General features: G+C 40.7%; 2 protein-coding genes across 4 annotated transcripts; both read right to left on the reverse strand.

Moving 5' to 3' along the window:
* Positions 1-4: 4 nt before the first annotated feature.
* Positions 5-10,073, reverse strand: pdk3a (pyruvate dehydrogenase kinase, isozyme 3a). 3 transcript variants are annotated; one of them, XR_006827740.1, is made up of 12 exons: positions 9,699-10,073; positions 7,181-7,322; positions 6,990-7,061; positions 6,380-6,564; positions 6,192-6,281; positions 5,046-5,123; positions 4,726-4,802; positions 4,506-4,607; positions 4,238-4,345; positions 3,974-4,087; positions 2,548-2,777; positions 5-654 (listed from the first exon to the last, which is right to left on the reverse strand). XR_006827740.1 is itself a non-coding variant. In XM_046066065.1 (12 exons), the coding sequence occupies exons 1-12, from the start codon at positions 9,799-9,801 to the stop codon at positions 620-622; spliced, it is 1,227 nt and encodes a 408-aa protein (XP_045922021.1). In that variant the 5' UTR covers positions 9,802-10,073; the 3' UTR covers positions 5-619. The 3 variants fall into 3 exon arrangements, 1 of the variants encoding a protein (XP_045922021.1); XR_006827739.1 differs by having other exon boundaries at positions 835-2,777; XM_046066065.1 differs by having other exon boundaries at positions 2,657-2,777.
* A 940-nt stretch (positions 10,074-11,013) lies between these two features.
* On the reverse strand, positions 11,014-19,786 carry slc51a (solute carrier family 51 subunit alpha). The gene is made up of 8 exons (XM_046066106.1): positions 19,563-19,786; positions 16,792-16,943; positions 16,586-16,659; positions 16,156-16,314; positions 13,678-13,789; positions 12,944-13,090; positions 12,647-12,752; positions 11,014-12,534 (listed from the first exon to the last, which is right to left on the reverse strand). The coding sequence occupies exons 1-8, from the start codon at positions 19,636-19,638 to the stop codon at positions 12,386-12,388; spliced, it is 975 nt and encodes a 324-aa protein (XP_045922062.1). The 5' UTR covers positions 19,639-19,786; the 3' UTR covers positions 11,014-12,385.
* Positions 19,787-20,342: the final 556 nt, after the last annotated feature.

The raw sequence follows: 20,342 nt of genomic DNA on the forward strand, positions 1-20,342 counted from the left end.
CACACAACAGCAATTCTTCTTTATTGTCAGGGTTGACAGTGTGAGCTGAACACATTATTCGACTGCTCTATCACTTTTTTTTTTTGGTACATGTTGATGTTGCATTAATTGCATATATTTACGTGACCACCTCCACAGTGAGGAGTTCATGCATACAAACACACCTGTTTAAGGTGGAGGTACAGTGGGATGGAAAACAGAGCGATCACTCCACACTGGCTGCAAATAAATACAGCAAACACATTATTAATAGTTATGTAGACAAATCTTTTCTAAAATACCACAGGTACAGAGACGGTCTTTAACAGTAAAGGTTGACAGCTACTGAAGATTAAAGATCCTCTGGCCTCTAAATCACACAACTGGAACTTTGACAAAGGTGTGAGTTTTGTCAAATGTGAGTAAGACTGATCTGCAGGGAAACCACACCTTAAGAGTTAACTGAGGTCTTTCAAACCAAGAGGACTGTTGTCGCATGTATACAACACAGCACTTCCTTTGCAGCAGGTGTGTCACCGAGCATCACTCAGCAGGACTGGCAGGTTTCGAAGACAACGGCAGTGATGAAATTTTACAGTGAGGCTGAAATGGGACGAGGAAGCCTTCCTTTCTGAATTCTTCATCTACACTCCTTTCTTTTCACATCAGATGGAGCTGAAGGAGATGAGAAAAGAAAGTCATTTCAGATGATTGAAGTACCCAATCATCTAGTCCCTAGCAAATGGCACCAGGTTTGGTTCATGTTTGATTAAAGTTTGGTCTTTTTCAGTAGTTCCAAAAAGTGACATTGCTATAGAAGGCTTTGAGAGTGCAAGTGCTGCCCTGGGATCTCACCTGATCATAATTAATCTTCCTTTTATAAAGAATTTTTTCATAGAGGTCTGAAATGATTATATGGTAGTTATTTCAAAGGAAAATAAATGTGTAGAGTTAGTAAAGTGCTCTAACAAAGTCCCATGTGTGTCAAAATAAGTGGCTCTTTTAAACACATTTTCCCTGCAGGATTTTCCAAACACTGCTTGATTTCATATTGTTTAAATAAAGAAAATGAAGTGAACTGTCCACACACTTAAAATAATCAAAGAAAAAGCATCATTAAATGATCATCAGAAGTAATCATGTTCCAAAGTAAAAGCAAACAAGCCTGAAAAAGCAGTTCTTAGACTCTGTTCCTGGATAAAATAAATTACAAACCTGTCAGGTATCAATTATATTCTGCATTTAAACTGTGTCTTCAATTCGTGTCATTTTTCACTCGTGATAATAAAAACCAAAGCACGTTCTCAAAATACACAAGCTTTGTTCAAACCCATTCAGAAGACTGAGGATTAGTAACACCACAAATGAGACAAGGCTGACTGGTTGAAGCATTGTTAGGTTAAGAAGTCCGAGCTGTGAGCATGTTGTACATCCACTGTGGCAAGACGATGGGTAGAAAGCGGGTTCAATGATGTATCCCCACTTTTATAGTCCTCGTTAGGTGCAGCACGTCCATTTCCTCTCATTACATCACGTTGGTGTGGTTGAAGCTACTTGACAGTCAAAGCCGGCATGGTCGCACTTCGTAAGCATCATACAGACGCTCATTTGGTCCTTTAGTAGTTGTTAAATGACGGGGCAGAGCTGGCTTGCAAGCAGACATGTCTGATAAGGGTCAGTGATGCCGGTCAGCTGTCTGTGGATGGGTGTTTAGCTAACTTTTATGACTGAAGTAGTAAAATATAAACAGGATACTCAGCAAAAACTTCTTCATTCTTCCATTATAACTGAACTTTGAGTTCCAGTAGAGCCTTCAAGGCAGATTTTTTTTTTCAAACATAAAATACGCTATAAATAAGTAAGGCTTTCTCTCTTTGACATAAAATAAAAATCCTAACTTTTCTTAAAAATAGGATGTACTAATACAATTTTTACAATGGAGTTATCATTTTCTTTCATCTACAGGCAATCCGCTCTTTCATTTTCCCAGGCTTAAATAGAGTGCAACAAAAAAAAAGTCTTTACTATGCCAATAGCACACTGGCCTAATTGTGCGTTCAGTTAAAAGTGTCTCCCAAAGGAAGGAAATCTCTATCTCATCCCATTTACACTGAAACTCAACTCTCCCCTCCACCACCATCACCCCTCCACCACCGACTCTGCTTGTGTTTGAGAAAAAGAGAGAAACGGAATACAAGCCTTCACTGATGATGAGAAAGACACTCAATCTGCAGTGCACAGCTTATTCAGCCACAGGGAGTGGTGGCCTAGTCAGCAAAGACGAGCCAGCCTCAAACTGCATGAGACAGGGGCAGAGTTCACAGAGAGCAGTGACATTTAGATGAACGTAATGGCCAGATGGAGGAGAAAATGAAGTCAGCTTTTGACTAAATGACAGTGGGGATCTAGAATTTGGTTCATTTTAAACTCGGACAGCCACGGCAATGAAAGCTACGCTGATGAATGTCATTGCCACTGGGTGCAGATTTAAGTCAAGGTCATTCATCTTCTCCAAACCTTTAACCACTGGAATGTAAAAGCAAGTCTGATCCTAAACCAAGCGTTTACCCGAGGGTAACATTTCATGTTTCATGCTGTGCGGGCATTTCAGCTCCCGGCAGAGGGCCGTGCTAGCGGGTCAAGCAGAGTTATCTGTTGGCTTTGTAATTGGACTTGCTGGCATCACGTGGCTCTTTGCTGGGGTTGCTCCAGTCGTCTGCTTCTGGGGTAGTCTTGTAATGCCGCCACGCTGACTTGTTGAAGACAGGCAGGCGCTCGAAGGACTCACTGGACAGGGCCTTTAAATGGAGGAGCAAAACACATGAGCCAACAAGAACTCACGTCAACATTCATGTTTGTAGGAATAGTTTGATGTTTGTGAAATTTGACAATTTGTTTTCTTGCCAAAACTTAGATGGCGCTAAAGATAACATTTGATCAAAGGACAATTAGCTTAGCTTAACGTAGCATAAAGACTGGAAGCAAGGGGAAACACAAAGCCAACAGTGGCAGATTAAACAAAAGAAGTATGACTAGCTAGTCAGTAGTAAGCTTTTTAGTAGACATTTTGACAGAGCCAGGCTAGCTGCTTCCCCCTTGTTTGCAGTCTTTATGTTAAGTGGTTGTGTGGATGTAGTAACTGATTTTAGAAAATTATGCTGATGTCTATGCAGCAGCATTGAGTTGTTTTCATTATGTGATATTTCTCCAGACAGACATTCTGAACAGAGGTTTAAGAGTCTGAAGTAACTAACATTAAGTAGTAACTTAGATTCCCTAGACATCCACATGAATATTCATGACATTACACTAGGGCTGGGCGATATGGCCAAACTGTTATCAAGATAAAAACATTTCATACCATTCGATATTGATAATTATCACAATAAATGTCAAATCATTATTTCTTTCAAGTTTAAAGGATGATTTTTGCTCCTGAGTGAAAATTGAAGAAGCCAAATTTTTTTCCTTCTTGGTCAGAACATGCCAAACAGTGGATCGCTTCACAAAACTGAGGCAGAACATTCTAAACCATTCTGATAAAATCTTTTTTCAACGATTATGATTAGAGAAAGAAGAAATGAAATATGTTAATAGAGGAATTAAGTGCTAATTAGTTTGTGATTCAAATTAATTAAATCAAACATTTGTTATATTGTTAATGAGGAAAATTATATTGCAATAATTGTCATTATTGTTTTATTGCCCAGACCTACATTATATTCATGAATATATTTTGGAAGAAGGTTGGCTAGTTGCTACCCCCTACTTCCAGCCTTTATGCTGAGCTAAGCGTCTTCTGGCTATAGCATATTATTTCAAATTTGAGATTGATACATACCAATCTTCTCATCTAACTCTTGCAAAAAAAAAGGTGAATGTGTATCCCCCAAAATGTAACTACTCTTTTTAAACTCAACTTAGCTGAGTATCATGTCTTCAGGAGACAGGAGAACCATTAAAACATGCTCCACATTTGGCGAGCTCACTTTACCTTCAGATAGATGACTGCATCGGTGCCCACGCCCTCCATGGAGTAGAGTTTCAGATCCCCCTGGAAGTATCGGGCATAGAGCCTAGAAATCGGCAAACCATAGCCAAAACCAGCCTGTATGGGGGAGGGAAAGGGTCAGAATTTAATTTCCCAGGTGTCATGCCGTATATAACAACTATATGGGCCAAAAAAAATGTTTGAAATGGTCACCAAAGTCAATAATGATTTGATTTTGTGTGTGTGTGTGTGTGTGTGTGTGTGTACCAGTGGGACAGCTCCTGGCTCTAGGCTTGGTGTAGGTGCAGTGGAGTACATGTAGTTAAACAGACGGTCTATCTTCCTCAAAGGGACTCCTCCTCCTCTGTCACTGATCTGAGGACAGATCGTTGGGGGAGATGGAGCGAAAGAGTCAGTCACACAGACAGAGAAAAAACACAAATATTTATCTAATGATCTGTGTGTGTGTGTGTGTGTGTGTGTGTGTGTGTGTGTGTGTGTGTGTGTGTGTGTGTGTACTTTGTGTTTTATTTACCTTTATGGATAGATCCTCTTTACCTAGAGTGACCTTAGCCTTTACTGGTGGTAATTCCTCTGTACTGTTCTCATGTAGCTCCACTGTGGCTCTCATTGAGTTCTACAAACACCCACAGAGTTCATTATTTCAGCTCAGCGCAAGGCTTACAGAATTATAGCCACATTACACTTTAATTACATTTAAAGATCGCCAAAGTAATTAGGTTCTTGCAGCTCACTTTGAAGAGCTCAAACAGCATGTGGAACAGATGAGAGGGCACATACACCGCCTGGATGGGCTTTTTAGGGGCCTTCACTGGAAGACAAGAAATAAAGGAGTGTGAGAAGACAAACAAACACAAAGCTGGTTCTTTTGAAGTTAATGACATACTGAACATTGTAATCCTTAAAGGACTAAATGTGGGCTCCAAATCTGCACCCACAAGCTCTAAATACACTTGTTAGCAGACTACACTGTTTCACTACAGTTGTGTGACAGATCAGAGGGAGAAATGCATGCATGGAAGGATTATTGTGCAAAAGCAAAACAATGTCTTACTGTTGAACTCTTCAATCTTGAGCTCAGGAGAAGCCAAGTAGTACTTCTCACACAGCATTTTGGCCGTGTCATAGGCATCTGATAGGAGGGGGAAAACAACGCGAGTCAGGGCAGAAGAAGCAAAAAATGCGCATTTTTTGTATCCGGATTCCTCGCTTGGTCACCAAGAGTGCAGCTTCGGATCCACGCTGCCGGAATTCTTTAAGAACTATCATTTTGTAAACAGGCCGTTTAGCGCAGATGAACTTGGGGTTCTGTTTGATTTGTGTCACTGCTGAGAGTTGCTGGTGTGTTTTAACTCCGTTCACTGTAAGAATTATGCAAATATTTGCAACATAGTACAAAAAAAAACATCCCATAGATAACAAAATATTCCCACATATAGATAATACAGTACAGTGCTTGTTCAGAAGGTCACACACTCGGCCCATAGACTACACCACCTAACATGCATGCGCAGGCTGTGGCGCTGTGCATGCGGCCCTCATGTCACCCTGGACCAATGACATTTCAGCAATTAAGTGCCTCGGACGTTTCCCTCCTGTTAATTAGTTCTGTGAGCGCTGACAGGTCAGTAAGGGATCGTCATAAAATTACCTAGTCTGTGCGTCATTAGTAAGCCTATGCAACAGAGCCTTTTCAGTCCAAGTGTGTAAAATATTGAAGCTCCCTTATTTAGGTTATGCTTTCTCCTCAGAAGTTATACATCTTTGTTCATTTCATCCTCATATGTCATTATTCGTACTTGTTTATCTCATATTATATTGCTTTTATTCATTACTATGTTAGATGTCTAAAATTTCATATGTTTTCATAATTTGTTTATTGTCTTTACAGTTACCACACACACACACACACACACACACACACACACACACACACACACACACACACACACACACACACACACACACACACACACACACACACACACACACACACACACGATTTCATTCTACAATAAACAAGTTGCAAGGACAAAGAGTGTGAGAGTGTCACTGGATTGGAAAGATAGTAATAGAGGTCTCAAGTTTGGGGATCAGAAGCAAACACCTCTTTTATAGCGCTCTATAAACAGTTATATGGATGTAAACTGTAACGACCGTATTAACTGATGATATTCATATATGACCTTCTTTAACTCACCACTGACGACTTCAGCCACACTGCAGGTGGGATCAATGCTGCCTATGTGTTTTGGATGGGCCGGGTTGATGTCGTTACCAAACAGGAGAGCTGTACAATAAGAAACAGAAGTGAAAGTTAGCTGCACAGACAGGACAGATGGTTTACTCGTGATCCAAATAAAACAGAATTCGGCTTTGGAGACTCACTGTGCTGGTTGATAAGCATCCGGAAAGAGATGCGGTTGGTGTAGAAGCGGTCGAGGAAATACTGGATGTTGCTGCTGATAAAGGGGTCAAAGCCAAACTTCTCCTTGTACTCTATGACTCCCTGGGCCATGGTGGGAACCACGTCGTTGTGACGGTTACGGATCTCAATCAAGAGCTCCAGGAAACTAAAAATGGGAGCACGGAAGAAAACAAATCATTTTGAGATCATCAGTGAGGTTGTTGCTTAGAAAATCTCATGGACACACATCAAAAATTATTTAAACCGCTTTTTTGAAGGTTAAAAAAGTAAGAGTTTGTATCAACGTTATTTCACTTCCACTGAGCTGAACAGTTCTTGCATTCTCTGAACACACAGCTTTATCCAAATTCGTGTTTGTGTTTATCAGTCATGTGTGGCCGTTTATCATGCAGGCGTTGTTATAGTATAAATACACACAGTCACCTGTAAGGTCAGCAGTGATGTATGTGTGCAGTGGAAGAGGGGCAGAAAGCCTGTATACAGCAGCTGTCAGGGTGCCTGGCAAAGCTATTACTTTGCATATACTGTACTTGCATTTATGAATCATTAATTAAGGCAACATTTACTCACTCATTCAGTACGTGACGGTCCTCTGGCTTTCTGTTCTCATAATCAAGCAGCTCCACAAAGCTCTGCATATACCTTATAAAGCACACAGAGGTCAAAAGGCAGATTTCACACATGCTTCTTAACAATACGACTATTGTAATCCTTATCGCCAAGCCGCCATATTAAAGCGTCTTTCTCAAGAAATGTCTCACCATTTCTGCACCAGTCTGACGGAGGGTTGGCTGAGCAGGTTATCAGGTAGGAGATTGACCTCCCTCATGGTGTTGGCCAGGCGCACCGGCAGCTCCTTACGCAGGAACATATAGGATGTTTTCTCACAAGCATTGTCCCTGCCTGAAAGGGAAAATGATGAAGTATTTGTCAAACCACTATAGTTTTCACTCATGGCAACTTTTTCTGCCAAGAGATTCAGGATTTACTCAGGATTGTATTGTTGTTGTCATGTGAAAACTTACGTATCACAAGGCAACACTTTCAGGGAGAAAGAAAACCGCCGGATCTCTTAGGCATGACAAACCCTTCCAAAACTGATGCAATAAAGCCAACATGGAAGTGTTATCAAGCTTAAAACATTCCTGACAAAGGTTCACCCAGTGACAAAGTTTGGTTAATTAAAGAAAAAATATTCTGTACGTGGTAGATCAGCCACAGCCAGCTGTGTGTAAGTTCTCTCCTAAATCAAGGTGTAATGTCAACACAAGAGGCTTAACTAGTTAGTTTGCAACTAAATCAGCCCCTACCCAGGGCATGTGTGATTATTTAGTTGTTACTTAGAGTTATGCTGCACCTCATCTCCCTGGTGCAACCGCTTTTTTTATAATGCACAAATCACAACTAATTTACGATATAACTAAGCTACGTTTGAACTTACACAGAGCTGGTGCAACAGGCTGCTGGTCAGGAGCTGCAGTCAGTTCCAATGTTCAACCTTTAATATGATACCTTAAACTTTGCTACCTGGCTGGAACTGTGCTTACTGTCTGCCAGTATTAGCTTGAACCCTATAAGGAAATCATAAATCTTGTTAGCCAGCAGGAGTCATGGAAAGGTTAGGGGGGATTTATGTTTTAGATCTAAACAGGAAAAAACAAATTCCTGCGGCGAAATGTTCAATGTCTTTCTCAAAAATTACTAAGTGGAGATCAGCTTGGCATTTCTACACCCTTAACTCGACTAAAATGTAATTTAACACAATGTGCAAAACAGCCAGGCCTAGGTGTGTGCATGCGAGGACCCACTTGGAAGCATATGAACCCTATTATATATAAACCGCTAAACACAGTCAAAATCTGTTAGGGGGAATATGCCGCTCAGCAACTCAAAGAAGGGTTTGCAGCAGAATGAAAGGAAATGTCCCATCAATGCTTCCACTGATTCAGCAATATAAGGGGGGGGGGGGGTCATTAATTTTGAAATGGAGTAGTGAAACCACCAAAAGCTGACTCAGCATGGGAATGACACACAAACAGTGCTGCACCTTTGAAAGAACACCAATACCATTAGCTGCTCTTCTGACACAAACAACTACTGCTGACAAGACCCTGGCTGTGTTTCTTAACTCAAACAGGCGCCGCACGCTTCCTGTACTAACCAATCCACAATTATGTAACCGAGATGACTGTGTGTAATCAGCGTGGGATTAAAGAAAAGCCCTGCGTGCGGCCACCAACACTGTCATCTTGCGTTTTCAAGTTGCAAGCCCCGCACACGCAAAAGGCCCCTTCATGTAACTTTCATTTGTCTGATGATAAACTACAACAGTTCCTGCTCTGAAATCTGCTCCTATTGATTGAAACAAACTTAAAACGTGAGCACTGAGTAAAGTTTGTTGAGCAATTTAAAAACTGTGACAAAAGCATGAGCTGGGTGTTCACCCTCCACTGCTACATGCTGCTGTCCCAGTCCCAGTGAAGATATACCTGCCTGTATTAACCCTTTAATGTTCTTCTCAGCCTTGTGGTTGAGCACATTTTGAGTTATGAAATATTGTTAAAAGGTTGGTTGTGCTTCAGTTGAGTGAAGCTGCAGATAAATCCCTCTGATATGTGGAGTGTTTACTTTCTGTTTCCAACAAGGGAGCAACCACTACACAATACCTAAACAACTGTTGAGCTGTTTCACCAAAACACAGATGACTTTGATCAGATTATATTAAGTTATTTGTGTTTGACTTGATCATTTCATGCTCATTATTTCACTTTAATGAAGACAAAAAGGTGTGGATGTGGTGCTGGACATTTCTCTCAGGCATTTTGTAGAGGCTTATATTAAAACTGCATTCAGTTAAGTAAAAAATAAAATTTTTAGTTAAGACAGATTTTTTAAAGATTGTTTTGTTGTAAGTGCACAAAGGAAATAAAGGAGACCATTAAAGGGTTTAGCAGTCTGTCACATCTTCACATAATCAACAAACCTGCAACAGAAAGCTGTCAAGCAGAGCGATCAACTTGAGTAACATGCTGTTATGAGTGGGTTATTAAAAGTAAACACCAAATCTAGATTCAAATGATTCATCTGATCGTAACAAGGTATAATGTTTCATGGCAACTTGGAGAAGACTTCTGCTATTAATAACAACAAGCCAGAGCTCGCCTGCGACACTTTAAATCCGCAGAAACAGTGAATGAACAGACAAAAGGCCCTCTTGCTCTCTTCCTAATCAGCAAGTCACTCCTTGAAGATGTCAGTCCGGGCATTTACGTTACTCACCGAAATCCAAAAACTGCTTGATGGAGAGCGGGGACGGCGAAAACCGGGAGTAGTACTCGATTTTGGGGTTGGCGTTCTTCAGCACAGACATGAAGATCCTCATTTTGAAAGTTTAATGACGGAGCCTGGACCTGGACGTGAAAATGAGATTCAGTGCTAGAAACGCGACCATTTCATCCCAGGTGATAACAACGTTGACAGCGACACGGACAGTCCACATGTGTCCCAGCCCGCGGGCCTCCGGTGGACACCAAGCGAAGAGATGAATAAATGTCCATAAGGTTACATGATATGGTATCAACAATGCGCTGGCAGGAGGGCTTCTCGGAGCTACATTGCTGGAGAGGCAGAGCGGCTCAACGGCGTCGGTATCAAACGCCGACGTCCGGTTACGTTTTTCAAAATAAAGTAGCAGGTAGCTGTTTTGCAAGGCATTGTGGTAACTAATTGAAAGCAGTAAATAAAGCATTTGGTGCTGATAAGACATCCTTTATAAATGGTTTAGAATTTATTAATGTGAACAAATAATTTTTCATTGTTTCTTAATTAATCAATTATAATCTACATGTAGAGCTAATTTAATGTTTTTTCTTGTCTCTTGCTCTATCCTGTCTTTTTTCCTTTTTTCATGCATTTCTTTCTCCAAACTTTAATTTACAATCGTGGCATAGGTGATACAATTTGACAACGTATTAACATGCTAATATTAAAAAAAAGATGTCTAAACATTACATAAGTAAATAGGAACAGTAAAAACATTTTGCGGTTTCTTGTTTTTCATTACATTCAGGGATTTTACATATGACAGATGTAGACCTGCAGACTTTATAGGTTATTATAAGAACCCTTTGTTAATGACAAATTAATATTTTTTGCTAATTGTTAAAGTGAAAAACCATTATATTAATGTGTTCATATTTATAAATGCAGCCATACTCGTTTAAAAGCTTCACTCCTGACATTTTCTAAATGACTTTGCCTCCTCACATGTGCTACTGCAGACTTGATGGCTTATTAAAAGTAGGAAACTCATAGCCTTTTAATAAAAACAGGGACTTGTCTCCACAGCCAGAGACTTTTCACATCCTGTTCTATCAAGCGTTAATAAATTATTCAACATTGTTAAAGCCATTATGAAAGGCTAGCCTAAGCAACATGGAATGATGCCTATTTTAAAAGACAATATTAAGTATGAAGGGTAGAAGGATTGCTCTTAAAACACTGACTGGTGTCCAATCAGTAAGTTTAAACTACAGACATCTTAAAAGTTTCTGTAGAGCCCCATAGACTGTATAAAAGGTCCAGCCGCAAAACATGTGTGAAAAACATTTTATTTTGAAGGTTGAATCTCCAGACTTCCGGCCTATTTGGACCGCTTTGATGCTGTGCGGCAGCACGTACTTTCGAAAGGCCCAACTCAACCGCACTTGGTGCAGGCTTTTTTATACACGCTGTGGTGATTGGCTTAAAACTAGGAAGTGAGAAACAACAACAACCCTATTGGACGGAGAGGTGTCAGTCAACATGCTTTATCTGCGGCCACTTACTGTCACACACACACATTCATACACAGTCACTGGTTATACTCTCTTAAAACGTCTGGTATACATCATAGACTATTAAAAAAAAAAAAAGATATGGGCCTACATTTTAAAAATATCTAGTGTACTTATGCGCTACAAAAGGCCCCATTGGACAAGAAGGTTCTGCTCTGAACATGAACCCTATACTGAATACATTTAGGAGCTTAATGTGCACACTGTACACTGACTGCAGGTAGACTACTGTTATGTCAACTGCCCGATACATTAATAACAGCAGGTAGCATAGGTGATAATAATAAGGCCAATCCCACACAGAAGCTGTGAATCTACCAGACCTTGGTTTCTACTGCCACCTAGCGGTACAACATTCAACTCTACTGTGTGACAGGGCAACTGAATAGGATAAACTGAACATACTGTAAAAATGACACAGCAGAGAGTCATCATACAGAGTTAGAAATTTCATCTGAACATCTTTAAAATACTTCCATTGTAGATGGTAATTATTTGCTTCCATTTGTGGGCGGATTCAAAGGTCTGGACCCAGACCAGATAATTATGACACATAATGCAAACGAAAGACAAGAAACACAGGAACACAGTTTATCATCATGTATGCGATAATGTCTCATAAAAACACAGTGTAAAAAAATAAGTGGTGCCACTTTACATTTGGGATCCCATTATGTAATTTCTTAGAATGGACCTCATATGTATGACTCATATGTATGAGTGTAAATTCGTAGGGAAATAATTTGGTATTTCATTTGGTACTTAATACTTGGAGAGCCTTTTAGTCAGTGCACAGCAGCTAGCTATAGGCAGAAGATGTGTAAGTGTAAAATTAGTCTACAATAAATTAATCACACCAATAACCCTAACAATGTTTACTTGGGTTTAAACTGAGCAGTTGAAGGAAATTCCTCTGGAAATAAACTGAACAATAAACTCAAGTATCAACAACCCTTTTTTCTGTTTTCCCTATACTTCTTACCAAATCACATAGTTTGTTCCAGGACTCTTATGTTATTAGTGCTGGATCCCTTTCGGATAAGGTGTGTGGTTGGCGGCCCTATCAGTCACAAACAGTTTTGGAGAGTTTGCTAATCTGTGACCCGTAATGAACACCTACAAGATAAGTTCTCACGCAGACCCGTGCACTGGAACCATCTTGGTATTTTCGTTGTCATTGATGTCTTCTTCAGGTAAAGGGTCATACTGGCGACGATACAGCAGACGTGTAACCAGCGTGATGATGAACATCTCCAGAATTAAAAGCTGCTGACTCATCACTGTGGAGACGGGGGGGGGGGGGTACAGAGAGTGGAGGGTGTGAAAGAAAAAGTTAAGATTAAAACAAAGGAGTCATTCCTGGTGAATGGATAGAGGGATGGATTGACTCACTGTATCCTCTTGCTGGGGCAGAGAAGGGCGGAGTGCAGGCGATGGTTCCCGTAACAGCCAATATGTTGATGATAGCTGTTTGCAGCTGACTCAGTATCAGCACCAGCTACAAAAAACAACACATAAATATACACTGTTTAACCTGACAAACACAATGCTGGAAACTCCCGTGTCTACTGTGCCAGCTATATATAGCTGAGCTGTGCTAGTTACTGCCCGTCATTAGGTGTGTACACAGCTGTTTGTGTGCATTGAAGTGTCCAGCACATGTGTGCTAAAGCGTCTCTTGTGCCTTACCTGGTACATGGCGTACTTGGGGATGATCTTGAGTGTCCGTAGGGCAGTCCTCAGGTGCACGAACAGGATCGCAACAGGCCACAGGGCTATGATTGTCAAGATGCCCACAAATGGGTTGATCCACATAACAGCTCCGCTAATGCTCATCTAAAACATGGACACACAAACGCATGGACACACACACACACACACACACACACACACACACAGACACACAGACACACACACACACCATGAAGATAGCGAAGGCAACAAGAAAAAGTGAGAGAGAGTGAAAAGAACAACAGGGGCTCATGAGAAACTGCTGAAAATACACGATATAAAAATTGTCACTTTCATCCCTCCTCATTTTTCTCAACAACACTATTATGTCATTGGTCTATAAAGCTATAAAGTATCTATAAAATGGATGAAGTAGCCTATGTTTTACTTTCTTCCTCTATTATTGTCTTTACACTATAAGTACTTTTCAATTATTTTGTCAAACTATAATTTCTTTGGCAAAATGGGTAATGCATAATAATAAATCATGCATAACTAATGAGTCATATTATATATAATCCATGAATTAATCCAAGATGCATCATAAATTCCTGTTTCTCACTATGAGTTTATGTGATTAGTAAACACTTAATGGATCGATCATCAATTTAGGACTTTGTGATAATAGATTACATAAAGAGAGAAAGAAGAACTGGGTATTAATGGCATGCCGTCCAGAAGTTCCAACTCACATCACCCAGGACATAGTTCCCGTTGGTATAGAGGACAATGGAGAGGATGGTGAAGACAATCTTCAGGAGAGCAAACTGGAAGGAGCCAAGTTTGAGCAGGAAGAGGGAGCGCCTGAAAATGGAAAAGGGGAAATTATTTTAGAGTAGCCGCTGATGGCAGAACGGTTTTAGTCTCTAAACGCACTGGGAAAACAATTCAAAGTCTACTGTGGAATTCCCTGTTGCCCTTAATCTGTACAGGATAATTAACACAGGATGTTTTGAACAATAAGTGACTTTGGGTATGTATTTTATGAGCGCCAGTAATAGCCCCCCTGATGCGCTTATACCTCTCTGATTTCTTATAAACAGAACTGTTTCTCAAGACAGCACAGGTGATCCGGAGACTAATTTGTTGACGGGAAACTGGGCATTGCATAATAGAAAAAAATAAAAAAGCATGTCTTGTCATCGTCGTTGTGGGCAAAGGATTTGCACTGATTGAACTTATGGTAAGTGGTGCATGGCGTCAGAAATGAACACATCTGAAATGTTTTCACCCACATGCAGATCATTCTGGTGAGAAACGTGCACAGCCTAAACAGGACTGAACCTGCTACTCTCAGTTCTTTTAAAGCAAGACTGAATGAAGACTTTTCTTTTTACCACTGCATTTAACAAGTAGATTGATAACTTACACTGCACTGTAACTTTTACTGTCCCGTTTTCTTTTTCTTATAAAAAGCTTAGAGTGCTCTTTTGATTGTACCATCTCACACAGCAGATCTTCAGTTAACAGGGCCGAGTAAAATTACAAGGATTGGATTCCATGTTTTCTCAGCTGTTAACTTGTTGACACAGCCCACTGTCAACCACTTTTACCAGAGTTTGTAGCGTGGACAATCTGGATTTACAGCGACAACTGTATCTAAAGAAGGGTTAGAGTCCCCTTAGGGTTAGAGTCCCTAAGCAACTTGTTGACAGGGTCCCGCTGTGAACCGCTTTTACCAGAGTTTGTACTGTGGACAATCTGGATTTACAGTGAGGACTGTATCTAAGGAATAAGGGTTAGAGTCCTTAAGTGTTAAAAAAAAGGATAGAGTGGGAGACGGGGAATCAAAGGAGTAAAATAAGCAAAGGTGAGAGACCTGCCTGTTTTTATTTTCTATTTAACTTTTTTTTATATTTCCCTGTTGCTTTTATGTGTTATGTAAAGCACTTTGAATTACCTTGTTGTTAAAATATGCTATACAAATAAACTTGCCTTGCCTTGCCTTACAGGCGGACACAACAAATCAAGCATGGAAAGAAAAACAGCGTACGACTCAGACTTATTTTAAACTGGATGGATCCATCAATCAACTGTGACACATAGTGAAAGTGCAGCCACTCTGTACTTAGCCAGATAGGGGCATGATGTGATTGCCAGTCTACAGTGGTACGATGCACGCTTCCCCGCCCAGGAAGAGTTGAATGGCCAGGAGTGTGTTCAACCCACGTTCAGAGAAAAGCGTGCTATCCAATACTATATGTACAGAGGATCTCTGAGGTTAGGCAATCTTCAAACAGGCAAAAAGAAAACCAACATCAAAGACCTCCGTGCACTAGGCTGACCCCTCAAACAACATGTGATTGTAACCATCTGAGAAGCTGCACAGGATCTGTGCTCATTAGCATTGCAGGATGTATCTATAACCACCTTGGTAATGCAGGGACTACTAAGGAAAATTCCACATTATTTTAACCAGGTGTATTTCCCATAAGCCTGGCTATTGTGGCTGTTTGGGTTGTGCTAACTTTGCGCTCGCCACCTCCATTTGGACTAGCGCAAAACAACATGTATTGGGGCACCAACACACTGTGGGAGTGAACAGCTTTTACGCTTTGTTTCTGAGAGTTCAGTGAGAAGGCTGCTCTCATGTCTGTGTAGTAAATATGCAGCTGGAGCCACGTGTTGGTTATCTTAGTATAGCATAAAGAAGGTTTTTGGACAGAGATGAAATAGAACATGTTACAGACGTGAGAGTGGTGTTGATCTCCTCATCGAACTCTCGCAAGATAAAGCGAATAAGCGCATTTTCCAAAATGTTTAACAAACACTTGCTAAGTATAGCTGAGATGTGGGAATCATTTAAGTCACTTCTTTCATGCTGCTTGACTTTCATTCAATTGATTTCAAAACAGAAAACATGAGGTGAAATTAGAGGTCAACTATGTACAGGAGCAAAGAAAGATAAACTTCACATTTCTATTTAAATATTTACAGTACTGCCCCTGCAGCTGATACCAAAACTCTTGAACCTTAACAGTGAGATTAAAAAAACTCTCTCCTGCCATGGATAATGGGAGCAGATATCCACAAGCAGATATTGGCTGCTGTTATCAAACTAAAGATACGCTTCTTGTCGTAAGCCACACTCCCTCATACTTCTGCTGAGTGTTCCTCTGAAGCTGTTCACACTGGGGAGGCATTGTAAGGACTTTTTATTGATTGTTCACCTTGTGATGTTAACGTGTGGCAGGCAAAGGCAGCAGCAGCAGCACGGCCCCGTGCTGATCTTGAGTTTATGTCTCTCTGCTCGCCTCAGGAAAGCCTTGTCACCACCCACCTCCTCCAGCATCAGGATCAGGAACTTGAACACCACAATGGCAAAGTAGCTGCAGGGAGATAAGAGGAGTGATGGCTAATTGGAAACAAGGAATGAGGGAAGAAAGAATGAGAGGAGTTTGAAGAGAGGAAGCACATGGAGACTTTAGAGAGTCAGACACAGATTACACAATAGTATCAGTGTTTTCTATACGGCTATATCAAGTTTCCCCTCTGATTTGTTACTGCGGAGCTCTTTGGGTAAACAAAAAACAAAAAAAAAAACAAAAAAAAAAACAACACACAGCACAGCCAGAGACGGAAGGCGAGTAAAAGACTCACCAGGCAGAGGTCATATCAGTAAACATGGTGGCTCTAGGAATCCACATCCCCAGACACGACATGGCACCAATAACCTGAAAAAGGAGAGGGGAAAGAGGGAAACACCATGTGAAGATACAGTATATCTGATCACCATCTGTGCCTTGGAATGGGTGAAAAATATCCATGCCGTCTGTGTCTTCTCTGCATACTATCCACAGTCTTACCGGTGCCGCCCCATTCACCCAGATGATTACACTCTTCTTATTGGCGGGCACTTTCCTATAGATGTAGATACACTCCTCTATGAAGACGAGCATGGACACTGTTGCCATGAAGGTGAGCACGGAGTACAGGATGATGCCAAAGATGTCCAACTCTGGAGGGAGAGAAGGGAAATTACAGCAAATTAGTCTATCTTCAAATTCGAGCTGCAACTCCAGACCCACGGGTCGTTCTCCAGAACTTGATATGATCTTGATTGTGCTTTTATGAAGGTAAAGGGTATTTATGTTATTGGAGCGTGCATCAAGGCCTTGGAGTGTTTACTCGGGCGGGCTGAATATAGTTCTGCCACAAAATAACAAGGGACCTTGAAGCAAAGAGTGAAACATGTCCTAACAAGATCTACAGCTCACGGCTAACATGCCCACAATGACAATAATGGTTCACCACATATTTAAAGTGCTAGAGGTAAAGTCAATGCGATTAAATATTTTATGGTCATGATGTTGATATATTTCAGTCTGAACCAAAGTGGCCAGCCTTTCTACCCCTAGAGCCTTGCGGTTAAGCAAAAGGTCACAAGACAAAACTACCAGACTTGCAAGCATGTATCATGGGGCAAAACGGCATTCTAGAGGGCAAGTTATGCAAGATTAAGTTAAAGTGGAAAAGGGGCTTGATACAGTCTTCAAAAAATAAGTTACATCGTTTAAACTAATGATAACCAGAGGCTAAGCAAATGTCCTTGTTTGGCCACAAAAAAGAAATTGGGGTGACATATTTTGACGGTTAAGAAAATACTAACGCATTAAAGTAATGACCAACCCAGGCCTGAGTGTAGGTTCTGTGGACCCCTCTAATTGTGTTTCTTTGAGGAAGAAATTAAAGTGAAAACAGCAACACAGGAAATCAATTGCAGACTGTTGCCATACATGTGCATGTTGACAAAAAAACAAAACACAGATTCTCTGAATAGATTCTCTTTATAATTTGGAGTGTTGTCATCATGTTATCTGATATGCAAGAGGTCTGCATGATCAGACTACAAGATTATTTACAGCCCTGAAAACAAACAGAACTGAAAGTCACAGATGGAAACGATGATTGGCTGTACCACATGAGACAGCATTAGATGTTTTTTCAAACACTGCCTTTTGGAGTGCACAGTGAAAGAAAGTAGTGGCCGTGGGTGTCATTTCTAGTAATAACTTTTGAGGAACGCAGAAGTTTGACAAAGGGAGAAAGGTGATGACAAAGCTGTACGAAATGAAACAAATAGTGGGAGGAAAGGCTGACTAAGGCTGAGTAGGATATTCCGGAAATCTGCATCATTTCTTCTCTGGTCTCAACTCTGATGATTTGTATCTGTAGATGGCCTCGTTACTCCTTTTTGTGCTTGTGCAGTTCCTTTTCTTAAATCAGTCCAGTTAATAACTGATACAGTGGATTTTTGCGAATGGTTTCCACATTCACCCTAAACAATGTTTCATTAAACTTTTTATCTACTTGAGTTCCTCTGTGTTCTCTTTGTTCAGCTTGTAGCCATCGGAAATCTTATGCTGCCACACGTGCAGAACATATTCGGCTTTATGTAGTAAAGTGGAGACTGAAAATTATGTTTTTACTGGCAAAACTGATCCAGATGGTACTTCTTCAAAGCTCTCTGGTGAACAAATCAGCAGTAAATCTTCCTAAACCGCCTATTATTTCAGTGGGCTGTGTTTAAAATGGAGGAAAGTTGTCTTAAAACATAAATTAAAAATGTAGGTGCTTTGTTGATTACACATCCATCAGTGATGTTGCAGTAGAACCAACATAAAACTGGGAAATATTTAACCTTCATTTTGTCTTGATCATAAAGTAGAAAATGTTAGCCTATTTTTTTTGTTTGTTTAAAGAGCACATTTAAAAAAAAAAATCTTAAAGTACAATAATAAAAAACATATAATGCAACGGATCACCACCAGCAAAAAAAAAAAAAACATTCATTACTGTACATCTCACTGTGCTTTCATACAAACATTTATTAAGATGATTTAGGCCTACTAGGAGTTCAGTCATAAACATATTTCTTAGCTCCATTTAAGTGGATTTTCTCTCTGCTGTTGCTGCGGATGTCAACTGCAAAAGCTCCGGGGAGTGTTATGAGAAGTGAAAAGCAACGTGAAAAAATTATAATCCGACAAGAGTCACAAGCCCAAACGCGAATGTATAATAACACCAAGTGAAGTGGATTAATGTATTAGCGCAATCATTTGTTTAAAAAAAAACAAAAGCTGTAACCAGCAACGCAGGACTGTATTCTGTCTGAACAAGTAGCCTAACATTGGTTTGGTTGTAAATCTGCATCGGCTAATCTTAATTTGTTTCAACACTGCAGAGTCCCCGAGAAGAAGCCAGTGGTTGGACAGAGAGCATATTGAGATTAATGTCGCTCGTCTGTTTCTGGAAATGTGAAGGAAGATCCTTCTGCCATCACTACAGCGGTACAGCCCAGGAAAGAAGCAAGAGGACCACTATGCTGTACGGAGGAGATCACCATCCCAGTAGCGTAGTTCCCATGGGTCAAGGGAGTTCTAGGAATCCATCAGTCACCACCAGTTGTGGTTTCAGTAGGCAAGTCCACACGTATAACTACTGCGGATCTGGGGGCATTCGGGTAGCCTAATCCCTCTATAATCTCATCAGGTGGGGGGTCCTTGGGACAAAACTTGGAGACGTTTGGGAAGCCCGTTAACGGACTGATCGGTGGTTTCAAAGCCAGTATACTCACTTCGGATGATTTCGATGGCGAGAGGAGGAATGTCCTTGCAGCTCGCGTCAGTAGTTCGGTTGGATCCATCATCCATGCTGGCTGTTAGAGACGGGATTTATCCACAAACGAAACTTGCAGGTATAGTGCTCGGGCCTGCTTACATTCACAGACGCTCGTTGCGTAAAAGTCGGGATCCGCGCTGACCGGCCTCTCCAAAGATCCGAAGAGCGTCGTCCAACTTTCCACAGAGGTATATCTGCCTCCCGGGCACCCCGAAACACTTGTTGCAATCGCTGGGCCCGCCTCTTCCCCGCTGTCATAGGACAGGCGTTTGTTAATTGACGTAAAAAAAAAAAAAAACAGTTTGTGGGCAGTCGTGCACATTTTCTTTCTTTCATTTTCTTATGAAGAAAGCAGAATGAATAGGATTTGGCACTTTGATTTTATTGTTTATCAGCCTACAACATTTTAATGCAACATGTGATGGGAAACGGCCAAATGATACAATGTGCAAACTAGGAAACTTTAATCAATCTAGGATATCATATTGGAAGTTAAATCTTTATTTTTTATTTTGCCATGCTTTATTTGTTGTATTATGGTAAACTGTGGACGGTGGTGAGGCTCCCTTGGACAGTGTGGTTCCCTGTGAATTAATTCATGGTGATTAGTGCCAATTCACTCAGCCAAACCATGGCCTTTTGAGGGATAAGATCTTTTAAATGAGTCCTTATTGACACAGGGTGAGTCTTCATCACTGAGACAACATAAATGTGCTCCATCCTCCTTGTTTTACCA

This window comes from Micropterus dolomieu, linkage group LG01 (genome assembly GCF_021292245.1).
Source record: "Micropterus dolomieu isolate WLL.071019.BEF.003 ecotype Adirondacks linkage group LG01, ASM2129224v1, whole genome shotgun sequence".
In the NCBI taxonomy this organism is placed as follows: domain Eukaryota; kingdom Metazoa; phylum Chordata; class Actinopteri; order Centrarchiformes; family Centrarchidae; genus Micropterus; species Micropterus dolomieu.